Source organism: Esox lucius, chromosome 5, assembly GCF_011004845.1.
Source record: "Esox lucius isolate fEsoLuc1 chromosome 5, fEsoLuc1.pri, whole genome shotgun sequence".
In the NCBI taxonomy this organism is placed as follows: domain Eukaryota; kingdom Metazoa; phylum Chordata; class Actinopteri; order Esociformes; family Esocidae; genus Esox; species Esox lucius.
This window is the reverse complement of record NC_047573.1, coordinates 31,803,853-31,820,773: the sequence shown is the minus strand read 5'-3', so window position 1 is coordinate 31,820,773 and position 16,921 is coordinate 31,803,853. Positions and strand designations below refer to the sequence as shown.

Sequence of the window (16,921 nt, the reverse complement as noted above, 5' to 3'; positions counted from 1 at the left end):
ATCATTAATAGATATAAACCAGATCAATAACCACCGGCGCCTTTTCTGGGCCCGAGCTCATTTAAGCTAATTTGTTGACCCTGTACCAGCTTTTTTGAAATGTGTGGGCATATATTTTGTATTATTATATTGTTTTATATTGCTGCTTATCCACAGTACTCTTTTTAAACTGCTGCTATGTACAGTATTATGTACAGTGGGGAGAACAAGTATTTGATACACTGCCGATTTTGCAGGTTTTCCTACTCACAAAGCATGTAGAGGTCTGTACTTTTTTATCATAGGTACACTTCAACTGTGAGAGAAGGAAATCACAGAAAAAAATCCAGAAAATCGCATTGTATGATTTTTAAATAATTAATTAGCATTTTATTGCATGACATAATTGGTCACCTACCAACCAGTAAGAATTCAGGCTCTCACAGACCTGTTAGTTTTTCTTTAAGAAGCCATCCCGTTCTCCACTCATTACTTGAATTAACTGCACCTGTCTGAACCCGTTACCTGTATAAAAGACACCTGTCCACACACTCAATCAAACAAACTCCAACCTCTCCACAATGGCCAGAGCTGTGTAAGGACATCAGGGATAAAATTGTAGACCTGCACAAGGCTGGGATGGGCTACAGGACAATAGGCAAGCAGCTTGGTGAGAAGGCGCAATTATTAGAAAATGGAAGAAGTTCAAGATGACGGTCAATCTCCCTTGGTCTGGGGCTCCATGCTAGATATCACCTCGTGGGGCATCAATGATCATGAGGAAGGTGAGGGATCAGCCCAGAACTACACGGCAGGACCTGGTCAATGACCTGAAGAGAGCTGGGACCACAGTCTCAAAGAAAACCATTAGTAACACACTACGCCGTCATGGATTAAAATCCTGCCGCGCACACAAGATCCCCCTGCTCAAGCCAGCGCATGTCCAGGCCCGTCTGAAGTTTGCCAATGACCATCTGGATGATCCAGAGGAGGAATGGGAGAAGGTCATGTGGTCTGATGAGACAAAAATAGAGCTTTTTGGTCTAAACTCCACTCGTCATGTATGGAGGAAGAAGAAGGATGAGTATAACCCCAAGAACACCATCCCAACTGTGAAGCATGGAGGTGGAAACATCATTCTTTGGGGATGCTTTTCTGCAAAGGGGACAGGACGACTGCACCGTATTGAGGGGAGGATGGATGGGGCCATGTATCGCGAGATCTTGGCCAACAACTTCCTTCCCTCAGTAAGAGCATTGAAGATGGGTCATGGCTGGGTCTTCCAGCATGACAATGACCCAAAACACACAGCCAGGGCAACTAAGGAGTGGCTCAAGCATCTCAAGGTCCTGGAGTGGCCTAGCCAGTCTCCAGACCTGAACCCAATAGAACATCTTTGGAGGGAGCTGAAAGTCCGTATTGCCCAGCGACAGCCCCGAAACCTGAAGGATCTGGAGAAGGTCTGTATGGAGGAGTGGGCCAAAATCCCTGCTGCAGTGTGTGCAAACCTGGTCAAGAACTACAGGAAACATATGATCTCTGTAATTGCAAACAAAGCTTTCTGTTCCAAATATTAAGTTCTGTTTTTCTGATGTATCAAATACTTATGTCATGCAATAAAATGCTAATTAATTACTTAAAAATCATACAATGGGATTTTGTGGATTTTCGTTTTAGATTCCGTCACTCACAGTTAAAGAGTACCTATGATAAAAATGACTTCTACATGCTTTGTAAGTGGGAAAACCTGCAAAATCAGCAGTGTATCAAATACTTGTTCTCCCCACTGTATATGTATCTAATATTTCAATAACTCAATAAATTGCTGCTAGGTCACACTTAATTATATTACTGACATACTTGCTATATCTAAATGTTCAATAAAACTACCCAGATTGCTGCTCTATCAAAGTACTACCCAGATTGCTGCTAGTTTACAGTACAATTTTTTTTTTATTGCTGCTAGTGTACTGTGTTATGTATATTTTTAATTTACTTATTTATATTTTCTGTCTTCTTAACTTAACTCTAACTACGTAGTTTGTCAGATGCCATGTCATCTCATCTCCTTTCTACTCCGAGTTCCTCACAGATGGCTGAGCTCCTCACCCTTCTCACAAAGGTGCCATGTCTTCAGAATGTAATTGTACAGGATGACGCTGTGTTGTTCTGTGCATTTGACAAATAAACCTTGAGGTCAGTAATATGACTGGGTATAAAAAGAACATCCCAGAGGGGATGAGTCTTTCAGAAATAAAGATGGTGAGGGTTTCACGACTCAGTGACAGATTGCACAGGCAAATAGTGCAAAAATGTAAGAATAACATTTCGCAACGTAAAATAGCTCATCATTTATGGTACATAATATCATTCAAAGATTCAGAGAATCTCTGTAATCTCCGTACGTAAGGGACAAGGCTGAAAACCAATACTGGGTGGCCACAAACATCGGATACATTTCACTTTCAAAACGACAGCAACTGGTCTGCTCAGTTCCCAAACACTTACAGAGTATTAAAAGAAGTAATTTTAAGAAGAGTTGATATGAGTTAAGACGAGTTGTAGAAGAAGAGTTGGGACGGGCATGTTTACCACACACAGTGGTAAACATGCCTGTCCCAACTTATTTGAAACATGTTGCTGGTATCAAATTCAAAATGGGCATGTATTTTTACAAAAACAATAAAATGTTTCAGTTTCAACATTTAATGTTGTCTTTGTACTATTTTCAATTAAATAAAGGGACACATGATTTGCACATCATGGCATTTTGTTTTTATTAGCATTTTACACAACGTCCCACATTTTTTGGGTTGTATAAGAAACATTATTATAAACACTAAATAACTTAACTGAAGGTTTAAACTCCGCCTCAATCAGATGGCACATAAGGAAAGAGGAAACTGTTAATATTAAACCCAACCTGATTTTTAGAGCATGCATGAATAAAAAAGAAACACCAAAGTAATTTTGACAATTAGGTCTAATTGTATTTAGTGCAGGATACAGAAAACAATAATGTTGAATGATTTGGAAAGAATAAATACTTTGTTTTTCCCCACACACGAGTGTTGTTTGCAGTCAATAAGGTTTAGGCTATAAAGTTTAGAAAATGACCCTTTGGACTTTTCCTGGGCACCATCTTAAGATTAGTTTAGTTGGATTTTGCAATCATTTAGAAGGAATGCCATTATCTCCTACACTACATCCCACAGCTAGCTGTTTACAGTAACGAAAAAAGGAAACACCAATGTTGTACACCAATGTTCCCTCAAATGTATTGGGGACTGAGCATATCTATGGTGTTGTGAGTAGGAATTGGAAAGTTGTGAGAATTTAGAGCAAAAACCTGGTGCGTCATCACCCAGTGGAATCACTAAAACGGTCTCTTGCTGCCCTCTACTGGTTTGTCTTTTACATTAAATTGACCTTTGTGGTATAAGTAAGCTTTCAAACCTGGTGGTTTGAATCCTGATTGCCTGCCAGCTGTGGTATGTGTAAACAATAAGCCAATCAATCAGCATTCAAAACATATAAGTAAGCAATAAGACTCGAGGGGGTGTGGTATATGGCCAATATACCACAGCTAAGTGCTGTTCTTAGGTACAATGTATTGTGGCATATCGGCAAAACATTGCAAACCGCCAAAATGCCGTATTGCGCTTATAAACCGGTTACCAATTAGACACAATTAGAGCAATAAAAAGTGGTGATGTCATAAACGTGATATATTGCTCTAATAGCATTGGTAACCGGAGCAATAAGTCATCTTGGGAGTTTGTGATATACTACAAATATATCACATCCCCTCACCATGTCATATTTCTACAACCACAGCTAGCAGTAAGCATAGTGTCAGTGATCAGTCTCGAGTCAGCATTCAGGATTTCACCCAGTTGGTTTATCACAGGTATAGGGGTAGTAATTGTACTGATCACTATCAGACTTCAAATTAGGTATCCACTAAGTGAAAGAGGCAACCCCCTCCCCCCAACCAGTCGACATTTAAACCGTCATTTTATTAGCAGTTGTCCTTAACACCAAATTCCATATGCAGCCACATAATGGTATCCACAAGTTAACCTGTCTCTGGTGAAGTATATAAAGTGCCTATTTGACAAATTCCAGAACTATACCTTCAAAAGAACCCTTTGTGTTTGTTAATGGTTTAAATTAGTAGGTAATTAATAGGTTGACATAAGTTCATTTTAAAGAAGAGGTCACTCTACCTGTGTTTTGGTAAAAGCCTGAGGAGTGAGTTTGGGGAGATGTTCTCAAATTCATAAACAGCTGTGAAAGCCAGACCTGCCCGTCCAAGACAAACATATTGTGAGACAATATAGTATGCCTCTAGTGAATGACAGCCAGCTTTAAAGGCAAGTCAAAAGAGATCAGACCATTTGAAATGCGCTCAAATGCAGTTAATGATCATACCAATTAGCACTGTATAGGACATTCTAAAATAGGACTGATATTTTCAATAGATACAATTCTAAATATCAGGTATCAAATCATGACAATATTCCTGTTCCTTAGCCAGCTCCCCCAAGTACTTACAAAAATTCAAAAGATTGAGTAAAATATAAAATCATTATTATTATTGACAATATTCTCTGAAATGGTAAACCTTAAAAATAAATACTGTTATACGACTTCCCTCTTGATTATCATAACGAAGTGCAGTCGGCAAAGGCAATTTCTTTTGTAACAAAAAAGGTTTTTATTGGCTTCTCTAATCAGTTTATGAATTCAATAACAGGTACAGCCCTGGAAATCATATCACAAGGGTCTAGAACAAATAAGACAGGGATGCATCTGCTACAAAATTTGGTGTTGTGGTGACAATCAGAAAAAAGCCATACAAAAACATCATATCATGCATATTGGAAGAAACTCAAAAAAAATGAACACACATTTTTAGTGTTTTTGTACATTTTTGTAAACAATATCCTTCTAGAGATCATATCAAAACACATTTATGGCAAGTAACAAAAATAAGGGATATAACGACATGAGAAAATGAAAGACTATGAGGCATCTAGAATGCAACACTGCTTGGTGTGAATGCTTTACAGACAAAAATAAGAATAAGATAATACATTTTGCATTTCAACGACTCAACTGCTCTTCTATAATTGTAAACACAGGCGGTGTTACATGATTATACAATATGTTTAACCTATACTACAGAAGTATTTCCACTACATACATGAAACGTGTCCCTGCTTTGTGACGCTTCAACAGTGATATGAGGTATATTTAGGTCAATCCTATCGCTTTTTCTCTCTCCATCTCCCGCTCGTTTCCTCTTTAAGCATAGTGTATGTTTTGGAGTGATGTGACCAGTCGGTCGAGCTTTTGTTCCCTGTGATCAGAGCAGCTTCAAAGTCTATTGGCTATGAAGCTCTCAGACATAGGAAAGAGGAGGGGGGCACACAGGAAATGAACTAAATTGAATATCAATCCTGGCTGCCGGGAGAAAATGGCATGAGCCGCGGAAGACAAAGAAGGCCATTGTTTATTCTCGCAAAGTGTAAAGAACTGCATTTTGGGGAGATATATATCCGGTAATGTTGAGCCAGTATCGCTGAGATTATTCTTTATAGGGCCTGATTTAATAGGATAAAGACAGATTGAGGTACAGTGAATTCATGCACTTTCAAAACATTCAGCAAAAATAAATTCTTGCTAGATTAAAAATAAATAACAGATAAATGGTTTGATTTTTGCATCCAGTAAAGTCTTAAAATATCAGTGGGAATTCAAAAAAAAAAAAAAAAAAAAAAAAAAAGGAAAAGAAAGTTCCAGCATTTTATCTGCCCCTTCTGGAAACAGCTAAATTAAATACAAAGAGGTGCTCTCAGAATGGGCAACATACAGTTATGGTAAATCAGCATTGGTACAACCCTCCACCTGACCGAACCGTCAAAAAGACTAACAAAAACACATAGAAATGCCCATGGTCACGCCCGTACAACCGCCCAACACAAGAACCACCCACCCTATCCCACCCCTGTTCACAGTTCTCTCCTAGAAAAGAAAATCACTGTTTTGCACATCTTTAATGTAGTCAGGTTGTTGTTTTTGTCCGTTTCAATGATGAGTTTTGCTTTTCAAAAGTGCTTATTTGATTTCCATTGACAAAGAAAAAAGAAAAAGAACAGCCAGGAGTGGAAAGCGGTAAAAGAGCGCAACAGTATGATTGTTTCAATGTCACTAATGGGGCCAGTGCATTTGTTCCTGTCGGGCCACTGACGGAGGGTTGCTTGGCTGGATATCATCCCGTGACATGACAGATATATAAAACACAAAGGGTCCTTGTGTTGAACCCTGTTGAGGCTGGACTGTGTGCACCGTGGGTTCATGTGTAGAAATACCCAGGTGTCCATTTCAGCGGGTTTACATGTGGCCCATTATAGAGATCAAATGTGAGGGGTCGTTCTTAGATTGACACAGAAGTACCGTAATCTCTCCTCAGCTGCACGGAGCGGAAAGGGTTGTTCGCCGACCACAACAAAGGAAAAACAGGAAGATCCGATGAAATTGTTGCAGTCTTTTTTGTCCCCCCCCCACCCTCCTCGAAGGATAAATAGTAACAAAGCTTTGTAGTCTCAAAGTACACCTGTAAAAAGTGTGCTAATTGCATCTCATAATACAAAGTTGTCCATATTACACAATTTTGCCTAAATTCCTGAGTAATAAGATTCTTGTAACAGACAATATATAACTTTTTTTGCCATTTGAATTCTGGGCCTTTCCCTGCCACAAACTTTTATTATTATTGTAATTATCAACATCATTCATTTTGACTTTACAACTGTATGATGATTGGTAAAACACAAGGGTTCACAGAGAAAGAAAAGTTATCAAGCAAGTTCATAACTACCCCCTAGTTTTTGTTAAATGACATTAAAATATCTACCTGTATGTTCATTTCATACCGACTAGACTAACAAAATAAAGACTGAACAGTTAAAAAAGAGAATATCAAAAAATTGCATTTGAGGCCTTGAAGACCTTCCCTGGTAGAGTTCTCGTTATCAACATTTAATGGCAGTGTTTTTAAAAAAAATTGACCTCGCTACAAGAACAAAATTAAGAGGGGTAATAGGGACACAGGAAAAAAGAAATACCCCCCGCGACTCTGTTCACCTCGTTTTAACTCTTACCTGAAACTTTGGCTTGTCGGGGTTTTCGATCCTGTACTAACTGGCTCGCTGACATCAGCTAACAAACTGGTGTACCCTGAGAATTCTGACACGGGAGTCCGTATTCTGTGGTCGACCTCGGCCCCGGGGTCAGCGCTGTAGCCCAGGGGGGTGCGGCGGCCCGACTTGAACTGGGAACCGAATGCCTGAGCGAAGTTCTCGATCTGGTAGGTGGCCCGTAGGTCCACTTCCTTGGGCACGTCCAGGTCCGAATAGCCGCCTGAGCCGTTAGTGCCGTCACCTTTAGCCCCCTGGTCCTTGGGGGCTCCTGTGGCTGCCGTCAGCTCCTGGGGCGTGAGCTGGAAGCCGGGGGAGTGGTGCTGCTTCTCCAGCTGCTCGGTGAGCTCCTGAGATGGGGTGAGCTGCTGCTGGTGGCCGGTCGCCTCCAGGCCCCCGAGGTGGAAAGACGGCTGAGAGGGGGAGCCCACCAGCATGCCGTAGTGGGACTTGGAGGATGATGAGGAGGAGGTCGACGAGGAGGAGGAGATGGCGGGGACGGGCAGCGGCGAGGAGACGGCGGGTGGGTAGCCGCATTCCAGCGGGGACGTAGTGTAGACGTGCTTGTCAGAGAACAGGGGCCCCGTGGGGCTGGAGCTGCTGGAGAGCAGAGGGAAGGGCCCGCTGGAGCCCAGCGTGGGGAAGGGCCCGCTGTGGCTGGTACGCTCCAGGGCCTGAAGCAGGAACTTGGAGTACTCACTCATCACCACCTGCTTGTCGCCGCCATTGGGCGACTCGTCGTCCAGCTCCGGGGAGACGGGCGCCGCCGGCTGCAGGTCCACGTGGTGCGGGCCACCGTGGTCCGAGAGGTCGAAGGTCACGTCGTGGTGATGGTGCTGATGCTGCTGCTGGTGGTGGTGGTGCGAGCTGTCCGACTTGTGGCTGTAGTGGTCCAGCAAGCTCTGGAGCACCTCGTCCGGGATGCCCGACTTGTCGTGGTGCTTCAGGTCCAGGGGCGACGTGTCCAACATGGCCAGGGTGGGCTCGCTGTGATGGCCCAGTGAGCCCTGGATCACGCCGCCGCCCTGGGGCTGGCTCATGTGGAGGGAGGACGCCCCGTAGTCACTGTTGGCCACATGCTGGAGGTAGCGGCGCTTCTTCACGAACTGCATGGCGTCGTCGTAGTTGCTGCTGGCGGTGGCGGCCGACGGGCCCTGCTTGGCGCCCCCGCCGGAGGAGCCCTGGAGGAGGCCCATGGCGTCTAGTCCCGAGCTTCCTGGCAGCTCCATGGAGCCCTGCTTCTGAGACATCAGCTTCTGCCCCACGTCCTCCATGGAGAGGAGGCCCTTCTTGGCCTTCTTGAACAGCAGCTTGGGCGCACGGCTGCCCTGCGCGTCGGGCCCGGTGCACTCCATGCCGTAGTCTTGTGGACCACCAGAGGAGGCGGCGGCGCCGGCCTTCTTGCGCTTGGTCTCGCCACCCTCGCCCGCGGTTTTGGACTTGCCCCTCTTGCGTCCTGAGGTGGCGCCGGAGTTTCCCTGAGTGAGCGAGTAGCTGCCCTGGCCCATGTCCCCGTCAGTGAGCTCCAGCATGTTGGGGTCCAGGCCCTTTTTTATGGCTTCTCCACAGGTCCGCTTGTGCTTCAGTAACCGGTCTGTCCTCGAGAAAAACTGCAGGGGACAGAGGGGAGACAGTAAGTCTTTAAAACCTTTTTTACATTCTAGTTCATTGGATTACATGGAGCGATGGCAGACACGTTCTTGACCTGAGCACTGTTGTATGAAATGCCTGACAAGAGCACGACACGGTCATCTGATAATGTGGAATATCCATTACATTTCAAAACACTAATACAGACAAAATAAACATCTGCCTACATGCACATTCAAGTATTTATTGAATTATTATTACACTCCCAGAATAAATCTGAATAAATGCACAGCCCTGAAATCAGTCAGTGATATAGTATCTAGCCCAGGTCTGGAGTGCATCAAATGTGTGTCCCTGTATGGAAAGTTCAACTAAAACACTGCAGTGACTGATTTACCTGTTGGCAGGTGTCACATCGGTATGGCTTCTCTCCGCTGTGGGTTCTCTTGTGTCGCTCCATGTGGTACTTCTGGATAAAGCACATGTTACACTGATCACAGCTGAAGGGCTTCTCTCCTGAGGAACGAACGGGATAACGATGGCACAGTTAGAATGAAACGTACTCAAACCAAAGCCTGTATGGAATTAGAAACTGTGGGTTGAGGAATAAATTCAAAATGTGTCTCTGAATTGTATTTAACAGCTTGAATTGTCTTATTCAAACGAATATCGCCTCAATGACAAAGCCCTGAAAGGTCATAGGTCAAGACTCACCACTGTGGATCTTCTCGTGCCGCTGCAGCAGGTACTTCTGGATAAAGCTCATGTTACACTGACTACACCGGAAAGGCCTCTCACCTGTGCGATCAAAAATACAATCACCCACTCTCCACATTAATTGACTATCAGCTGGGGGAAAGTGGAGGTCGGTGATGTTCAGGTAGGGTTGTGTCAAATGAAATTAAATCCGTTACATTGCAGGGGAAAATACCTTTGGGTCATTTAAGAGTGAAATGTTAAAGGGACACTTTAGCCAAATTACACATTCATAGTATATAAAATAAGGAAGTGGTCCACCTTGGGATGTTTACCATTTTGTTGTGTTAGTGGGACTCGGATTCATTAAACATGAAGCGTGGTCAGGTTAATATGTAGGCGGTGGATGATGTATTAAACCACCCAGACACATTAGTCCTTCTGAACTGAGCTGTGGGACAGTAAGGAAATGGCTCAGGCATGTCACCTGAGGCCGTTGGTGTTTTAAAGTAGAGTTAAAAAGCTATGATGAAACAACTTGAACATCATGCTAGGAGTTTACACTTCTGACAATACAGGTGGCAGTGAAAGACAAATAATACATGATTTATGATTACTATAGAGTAGGGGGGGAATTGTCAGTGTTTGCCCAAACAGGAACTGCCGTCCTCACAGACCACATTTAAGATTTCAATAAGGAACTCATTAGTTATTTGGCCTAGCATTCCCTTCATAGCTACATCATTACATTACAAAACTCCCCCTCAGCAACAATGATTCAGCCCTGCTTCCAGAAACTCAAGTCATCTGGATTACCTCAGCATTCACAGGATGCGAGTCATGTCCCAAGGGATCAATTACACTAGTCCAATTAGCCATTTTGTGTGGAGTCACTTCGATGTCCCGGTGGGTGAAAATATGGCTCTCCCCAGACAGAATGTGAGGGAAAGAGGTGCACGTACCACCCACCCGAACACCCTACCACCAAACGAGGCGAGTGAACGCAGAAGACTTCCCACGCAGAGGAGCACTGAAAACCTCTCACCTGTGTGGATGAGCATGTGTCTGCGGAGGTGGTAGGAGCTGCGGAAGGCTGCGTTACAGTGCTCGCAGATGTGTGGTTTGGAGTTGGGAGACAGGCCGGCCACTTCGCCGTCCAGCATCATGGCCTGTGGGCGGGGGGGACAAAGGTCAGGCTATTGGACAGTGCGTTTGTTAACATGAGGTGACTGCTGTAAAAGCAAGGTGCTACATTTCGACAGCGCTGATTACACAATCGCCCAAGTGTAATGGGAGTATTGAGACGTGCAGGCCTACCTTTGGTTCTCCGCGTTTCCTTCTGGCTTTCCCCTCCCCTTCACCGTTGCTCTTCCGTCGTCGCCCCGAGGAATCCTTGGGGCCTTTCTCTGGTCTTCCTGACATCTGAGGGCATAGGGGGTTGGCAGACACCTGCTCAGTATGCAATATCACACACACACAGTGAATCATCTCAAAAAGAGCTAGGCCTGTTCCGACAAATGATTATCTGTAGAGAGGAGCAGCAAAAACAAGTCAGTGACTTTTCTGAATTTTTATGAAATCATCTCAAACCAGTCTGGGAGCCCCCTCTGAAATCTCTCTGGGTTTTTTTCCCCAGCCGTGAACTAGCTCACCTGAAACCACTCAAAGGTTGGACAACCAGTAACAAATGGATTCAGGTGCACTAGCTCTGGAACCCATGTAAGGCAGGGCAGGGGGCGCCCCAGGACAGGACTGAGAAGCAGCACCCCTCTCACACCCTCACCGGCTCTCCCATGCGGACGTTGCTGAGGCTCAGGTCGTGCAGCAGCATGTTGTGGTGGTTGTGGTGGTGGCCTCCGCTGAACTGCATCTCCAGCATCTCGTTACTCTTCCCCACGGCCCCGGTGCCGCAGCTGCCCCCCAGCCCTCCGCCGTAGAGGGGCATACGGTAGTCCAGCTCGCTCATCCGCTCCTGCTTGATGCCCATGCCGTGCAGGAAGACGCCGGCGTGGGCGTCAGGAGGGGAGTCGCGCTCCTTCTTCAGGACCATCTCTTGGGGCAGTTCGCCGCCCATGACCGACTGCTGGGCCAGGCGGGTGAAGCTGGTGACTGGCGGCAGGTGGCTGAACATGAGCATGCCGGGGGCAAAGTTAGGGTCCATGCCCCCGTTGCTGTGCAGAAACTCGTTGCCTAGTTTGTCTTGGATAATACTCATGATGGTTGCGTGTAGGTGGGGAAACACTAGATAGGGCTAGGAGTGGACATCCTGGAGGAGAAGGGACAGATTCACATGATATGAAAAGAAAGGGGGGTTGAGTGAGATAATGTGCCAAATATGCCTTCCCCTGCAGATAGAAGTGTCCACAGGAGGATGTACTCTGCAAGGCCACAATCTAGCTCAGAACAGAGCTGGACAGGTCCCAGGTGGATGTACAGTCAGTGTGCTCTACATTTCTCCTCAGTCATCCATTAATTACTTGATTGGATTTATTGGATTTATCTGGGAACACGGCACGTGAGCAATTCAGTTCTACAGAGTGGGGCTATGAACTAGTGGCTGGCTATGAAGCCAAACATTTAGTGTGACTCTCCTGAAACACATTTAACGCAGTTCTTTTTTATTTATTTTTTAAAGCTTGGAGTCAGCAGAATGTTTCCAGGAGAATAAACCTACATAATCACAGGCCCAGCAGCTATGACTTAACAACATTTTCACAATTGAGCTATTGATCACTGACTACATGGAAGATATTGAAAATAACCAAAACAGTGACATATTCAGACTGAAGTGCCTAACTGAGTGCTATTGTGCAAAGCTCAAGGGGAGTGGGACGCACTAGCACGTAAGGTTACCACAGGGAAGTGCAGGAAAATCGAGGCCATTACTAGCCTTGCTAAGTCTCTCTCACCAGGTCAATAAAGATTAAAGAAACTACTTAAGTTAACAACAGCAAAGCTTAACCTTTTTACTGCAGGCACTGTGCTCGCAAAAATGACCGAGGCCAGGAGCTGTGCCAGTCTCAAAACAAAATCAGCCTAAAAAGAGGTGCTGCCTGGTTCACCTGTGTTTCAAAAAAATCCCTAGAGAAACCGATTAAAATTGGATGGCCAAGCAGTAAGAGAGCACTGGGCCATTAACAGCCCATATGCCCTTGAGCAAGGCACATAACCCTAATTGCTCATGTAAGTTGCCCTAAATAAAACCTACTGCTAAATGACTAAAATGTAAATTGATGATACCCTACAGACAGCCTTCACGTCAATCAGAAGTGTGCCTCGATATGGAGTTTGTAGTCTGTGTTAAAATAGATGCTTCAATATAGCTGACCTAATAATTGAGTCTATGGTTAAAAATATTACATGTCATGTGACTGTACTCTGGTGGCAACTTGTTACCACTAATAGGCAGCATGACGACATGCACATTTTAGAACTACTGTATTTTAGGGGCAGTAATAGTGTACAAAGTACGCATAAACATGACAGACTTGATTCTCTTATGTACACATTATAATGGTCAGGACAAAAAGGCCAGCAAATGTTACCGCATCACGGCACACATTCTGACAACAGGTTACTGGTTACCAAAGTCATTTATTTACATAGTTTGGCCATTAAAGTGGAACTGACAGCATTTTAACCACATGTTTTTTCTCAGCGTATTTTAAAAATATATATAATTATGACAACCTTTAACATTTTTTAACAAACAATAACAGATGTGGTAATTTTCATTCCTATTCTATTAATGGATGTTAGAGAATAAGGTAGGTTCACACATTTGCCAAAATTATATAGCTTTGTAGAGTGTTGAAATGGACAAGCGTCTGGACAAATAATAGACTCTGCAGTTAATAGAAACATATCAGTGTTGAATCCTACACAGACCTGCATAGCACAGCCAATCACAGTGTAGGACAATATGCAAATTAGCCATCTCATTCCCTAAACTGTTAACAAGCAGTAGCAAAAGCATGAATTACATTACCCCAAAATGATTTGCTAAAGCCACAGAATTCCCCTTAATGTTTTACTGCATCTTTGTTAAGACCATGGGAGTACATTTAAATTTCGGAACATGACAGTCCTGATCCAATAACAATGACAGCTAAGATCCAGGCTCTCACCATCACTTCTGTACACCAATAACACAAGAACAATAACTAGCTAGAGCGAGGTGAACTAAAAATCTATCTAAGGAACAGTAAATAAACCCTCAAACTTTTCCAGCTGGTCAAGATATCACTCGTAATTTTGCAGCCACCCAGTTCACTATGTTCCCACCCCAGTGTCCACTCAATCTACATTTTAATAGGAACTTGCCAGTCAGACCGCTGCCCCCATTAATTGATGCAAATTAATTAGATTTGACACCATATGTTAAATGTGGATGACGTTAGTTAAACAGGCAAACCAAATAGCACCACCACCTTATACAACCATTACACGCTGGGTGATCGGAATGTAGAGGATACTGAATAGCTGAAGCCACTAATACATGTAAAAAGTAGCTTATAAACAAAGTTAGCTAGCTCCAAATACAGATTTATTTTACTGCGTTGACATTCCAAGCCATACAATGTCATTAATTAAATAATAAAAACAGAATCATTGTAACTCAAAAATGGCATAATACTGAAAAGATAAAAGCAGCAAACAACCTACCAGTCTCTGATTTACAGCCTGATACCTATTTATTTGACTACCAAGAAATGTTGGGGAACTGCATCAAATTATTCACTCAACAAAGCCTTACAGTACCTAATGGGGATGAGTCAAATATAACATTTTTAAAACTTCAAAAATATGGTTTTGCAGCATCAAAAATGAAATAATTTATATAATTTCCACATCATGATTATATTTCTTTAAATTGCTGTCAGATTCCCTTTAAGGTGTACAATATTGTAAAATAACTGCATATGGTGGCCATGTTTGCCTCAACCCAATATTGATCAACAGTACTTAGTAGAATGTGTCATTTCTTGAATGGATACATGGAATGCATCTTAGCTAATATGACATCCATTCAAATTACATAGCATTGCTGGTTGTAAAATGTAGTCACAAATATTAGTTTGTGGCCGGATTAAAGGCATTATAATAAAATGTTTAAGAGTCTACCCCTGTCTCAAATGGCCTTGTGCCTGCTAACTAGCAATTAGACATCAGGCCAGCGCGGATTACTATGGGCCATTTTCCCACCATCACCAAACGTAGACTACCTTTGACATGTTATATCTAAATCACGTGTGAGGTGCGACATTTTGTCTCACATGCAGGTTGGATTTTGGCCAAACAAATCTCTAAAATTTGTACGATTTCAGATTTAATTTTTTACCTCACATGAATCTGGCAAGACCAAATTGTTCGCCTGACTACAATGCATTTTTTTGATAGGGGTCGGAGCCCAGGAAAACAAGCTGTAGTCCCTGCGTCAAGTAATGCCCGGAGATCCAAGTAAACTTCAGTTTTATTAACGACGAGAATACAATGAATTTGCCGTTGCAAAATAAGAATAAAAAAACGTCCGAAATCACTGCCTGATAAGCTCATCAAATTTCACGGTCCACTAAACTACTCTAAAAACCCTACCGTACTTATAAAATGTATTTAGACACGTTAATAGTTTCAGCTTTGGTGTAAAACTGCTATTGGGATGATCATTTCGGGTGCCTCTACAAAGGCTCAGGCGCAAATTTATTGTTTAGTCTAGCCGACCATTTGGCTACGTGACATTGAAATCTATGGAAGGCGGATGGGCTTTTGTGATGCATAGTTAGCTAGCAGTTAGCCATCCTGCTACAATGAAACAAACAACGCTAGCTACCTAGCTGACCTGCTCAGCTTTGTTGATAAAAATCAGGCCTGTGTCAATTAAATAAAGTACTATAAAAACAGAATAGAGAAGAACACATCGACTCATTACTGCATGATTAGAATCAGGTTTTAGCAATATGAAGACAGCAAGCGAAGTCTTAATAATGGGTAGGTAGCTAGCCGTACGTTAATGCTAATTCCCAATATCAAACCATTGTATTAAGTCGGGATAGCTAGCTAACTAGCGAGGTAATCTCGTTCTGGCAAAAGATCTCAATTAACCAGGGATTCAAATTATTTACAGTTGACACCTTTTTAAAGCAAGATTTGGCGTTAAAAACACTAACGATAGGTCAAAATTGGCGAAGAGCACATTTTGTTAACCCCTTTATAGAAGGCGATTGGCTTGCTGTCCTCGGCTGGGACGAGGCTCGTGAAATAAAACCTTGTGTTGTCTGGTGCTCGAGGCTATTTATCAAGATAGCTCAGAATAACTATAGATGTATCTAATTGTATTACTTACCACCACATTTAGTAACAAATTCCTTTATGTTTGCGCTGCAGGTTAATATAATATGCTATACTACAAATACTACGGCTGCTATAAGCCAAAGTCGTGCTTACCAGCTAGTTAACTAGCTAGCCTCTCCAACTGAAACCCATTATGGCCCATGCAACACAGAAACAATGATGCTCGGCTTTGAGTGCATCTCTCGCAGGCTGAAGCGATTTACGTACATTTACACCGCTTATAACTCGACAATTTTCAACAAATTCTCAAAAATAAAGTAATGGTGAATGTATATTTACCTACACATGACCGCGACTGGCTTTAATGGTGCGTATTTTCTTCCCTTGTTCGTTCCTTTTAGGCTTTATAGCCAAAACATTGTTCTCTTGCGGCCGCTGCTTTCTTCCATCTTGTCCTGGCGCGGGGAATTATGGGTCTTGCTAGCGGACGGGTCCTGAGAGGAGACAGGCTGGATCTACTGCAGTAGGGCTTGAGATGGCTTGGGTGACCAGAGGTCGACAGGCTTTTCCGTTGTTGGGTTAATATTGTTTGCAATATTTTTTTGGGAATGCATCTCCACTTAGTATTGTAAAAACAATTCGGACTTAAATCATTATTATTCAGGCCTAGTACAACGTTTTACCTAGAAATAGAATCCAAACTTAAGTTGTCCTTATTAAAGTACTGCAATTTTCCCTTTTTGTATTCCATCCCATTCAACAGAATGTGTTTAATATTATAAAATTCTCATTCAACATTCCTTTCAACATTAAAGGGGTTGTTCACCAAATTTACAACATTACTAGTGACCATACCTGGTAAGCAGTCAATTGCCAAGTGTAACAAAGTTATAAAGGAATCATAAACTCCCTCCACAGCAAGCCTGAAATGTCCCCAGTGGGGATATCATGTGTGAAGCAGAGCACTGGTTTGTGCCCAATGTGGTGCAGTCAAACAGTTAAAGTTATTTGCACAAGAATGAACAGTACTCCATGCTTTGATTTTCTGGCACACTTTCCAAATAGTGCTGGTACATAAACTCAACAAAGGCACTTTCAGATTATATGATCATGATTTGCTAAAAATTATAATATAGGTACAATTATATTGTGGCATTTGT

At 43.0% G+C, this 16,921-nt stretch overlaps 1 protein-coding gene across 2 annotated transcripts; it reads right to left on the bottom strand.

Moving 5' to 3' along the window:
- Positions 1-4,675: 4,675 nt before the first annotated feature.
- Positions 4,676-16,283, bottom strand: znf281b (zinc finger protein 281b). 2 transcript variants are annotated; one of them, XM_010866272.4, is made up of 7 exons: positions 16,101-16,283; positions 11,254-11,736; positions 10,788-10,892; positions 10,516-10,639; positions 9,489-9,581; positions 9,172-9,290; positions 4,676-8,794 (listed from the first exon to the last, which is right to left on the bottom strand). In XM_010866272.4, exons 2-7 carry the CDS (start codon positions 11,683-11,685, stop codon positions 7,145-7,147), a joined length of 2,523 nt encoding a protein of 840 aa, XP_010864574.1. In that variant the 5' UTR covers positions 11,686-11,736; positions 16,101-16,283; the 3' UTR covers positions 4,676-7,144. The 2 variants fall into 2 exon arrangements, with proteins under 2 accessions (XP_010864574.1, XP_010864575.1); XM_010866273.4 differs by having other exon boundaries at positions 9,489-9,572.
- Positions 16,284-16,921: the final 638 nt, after the last annotated feature.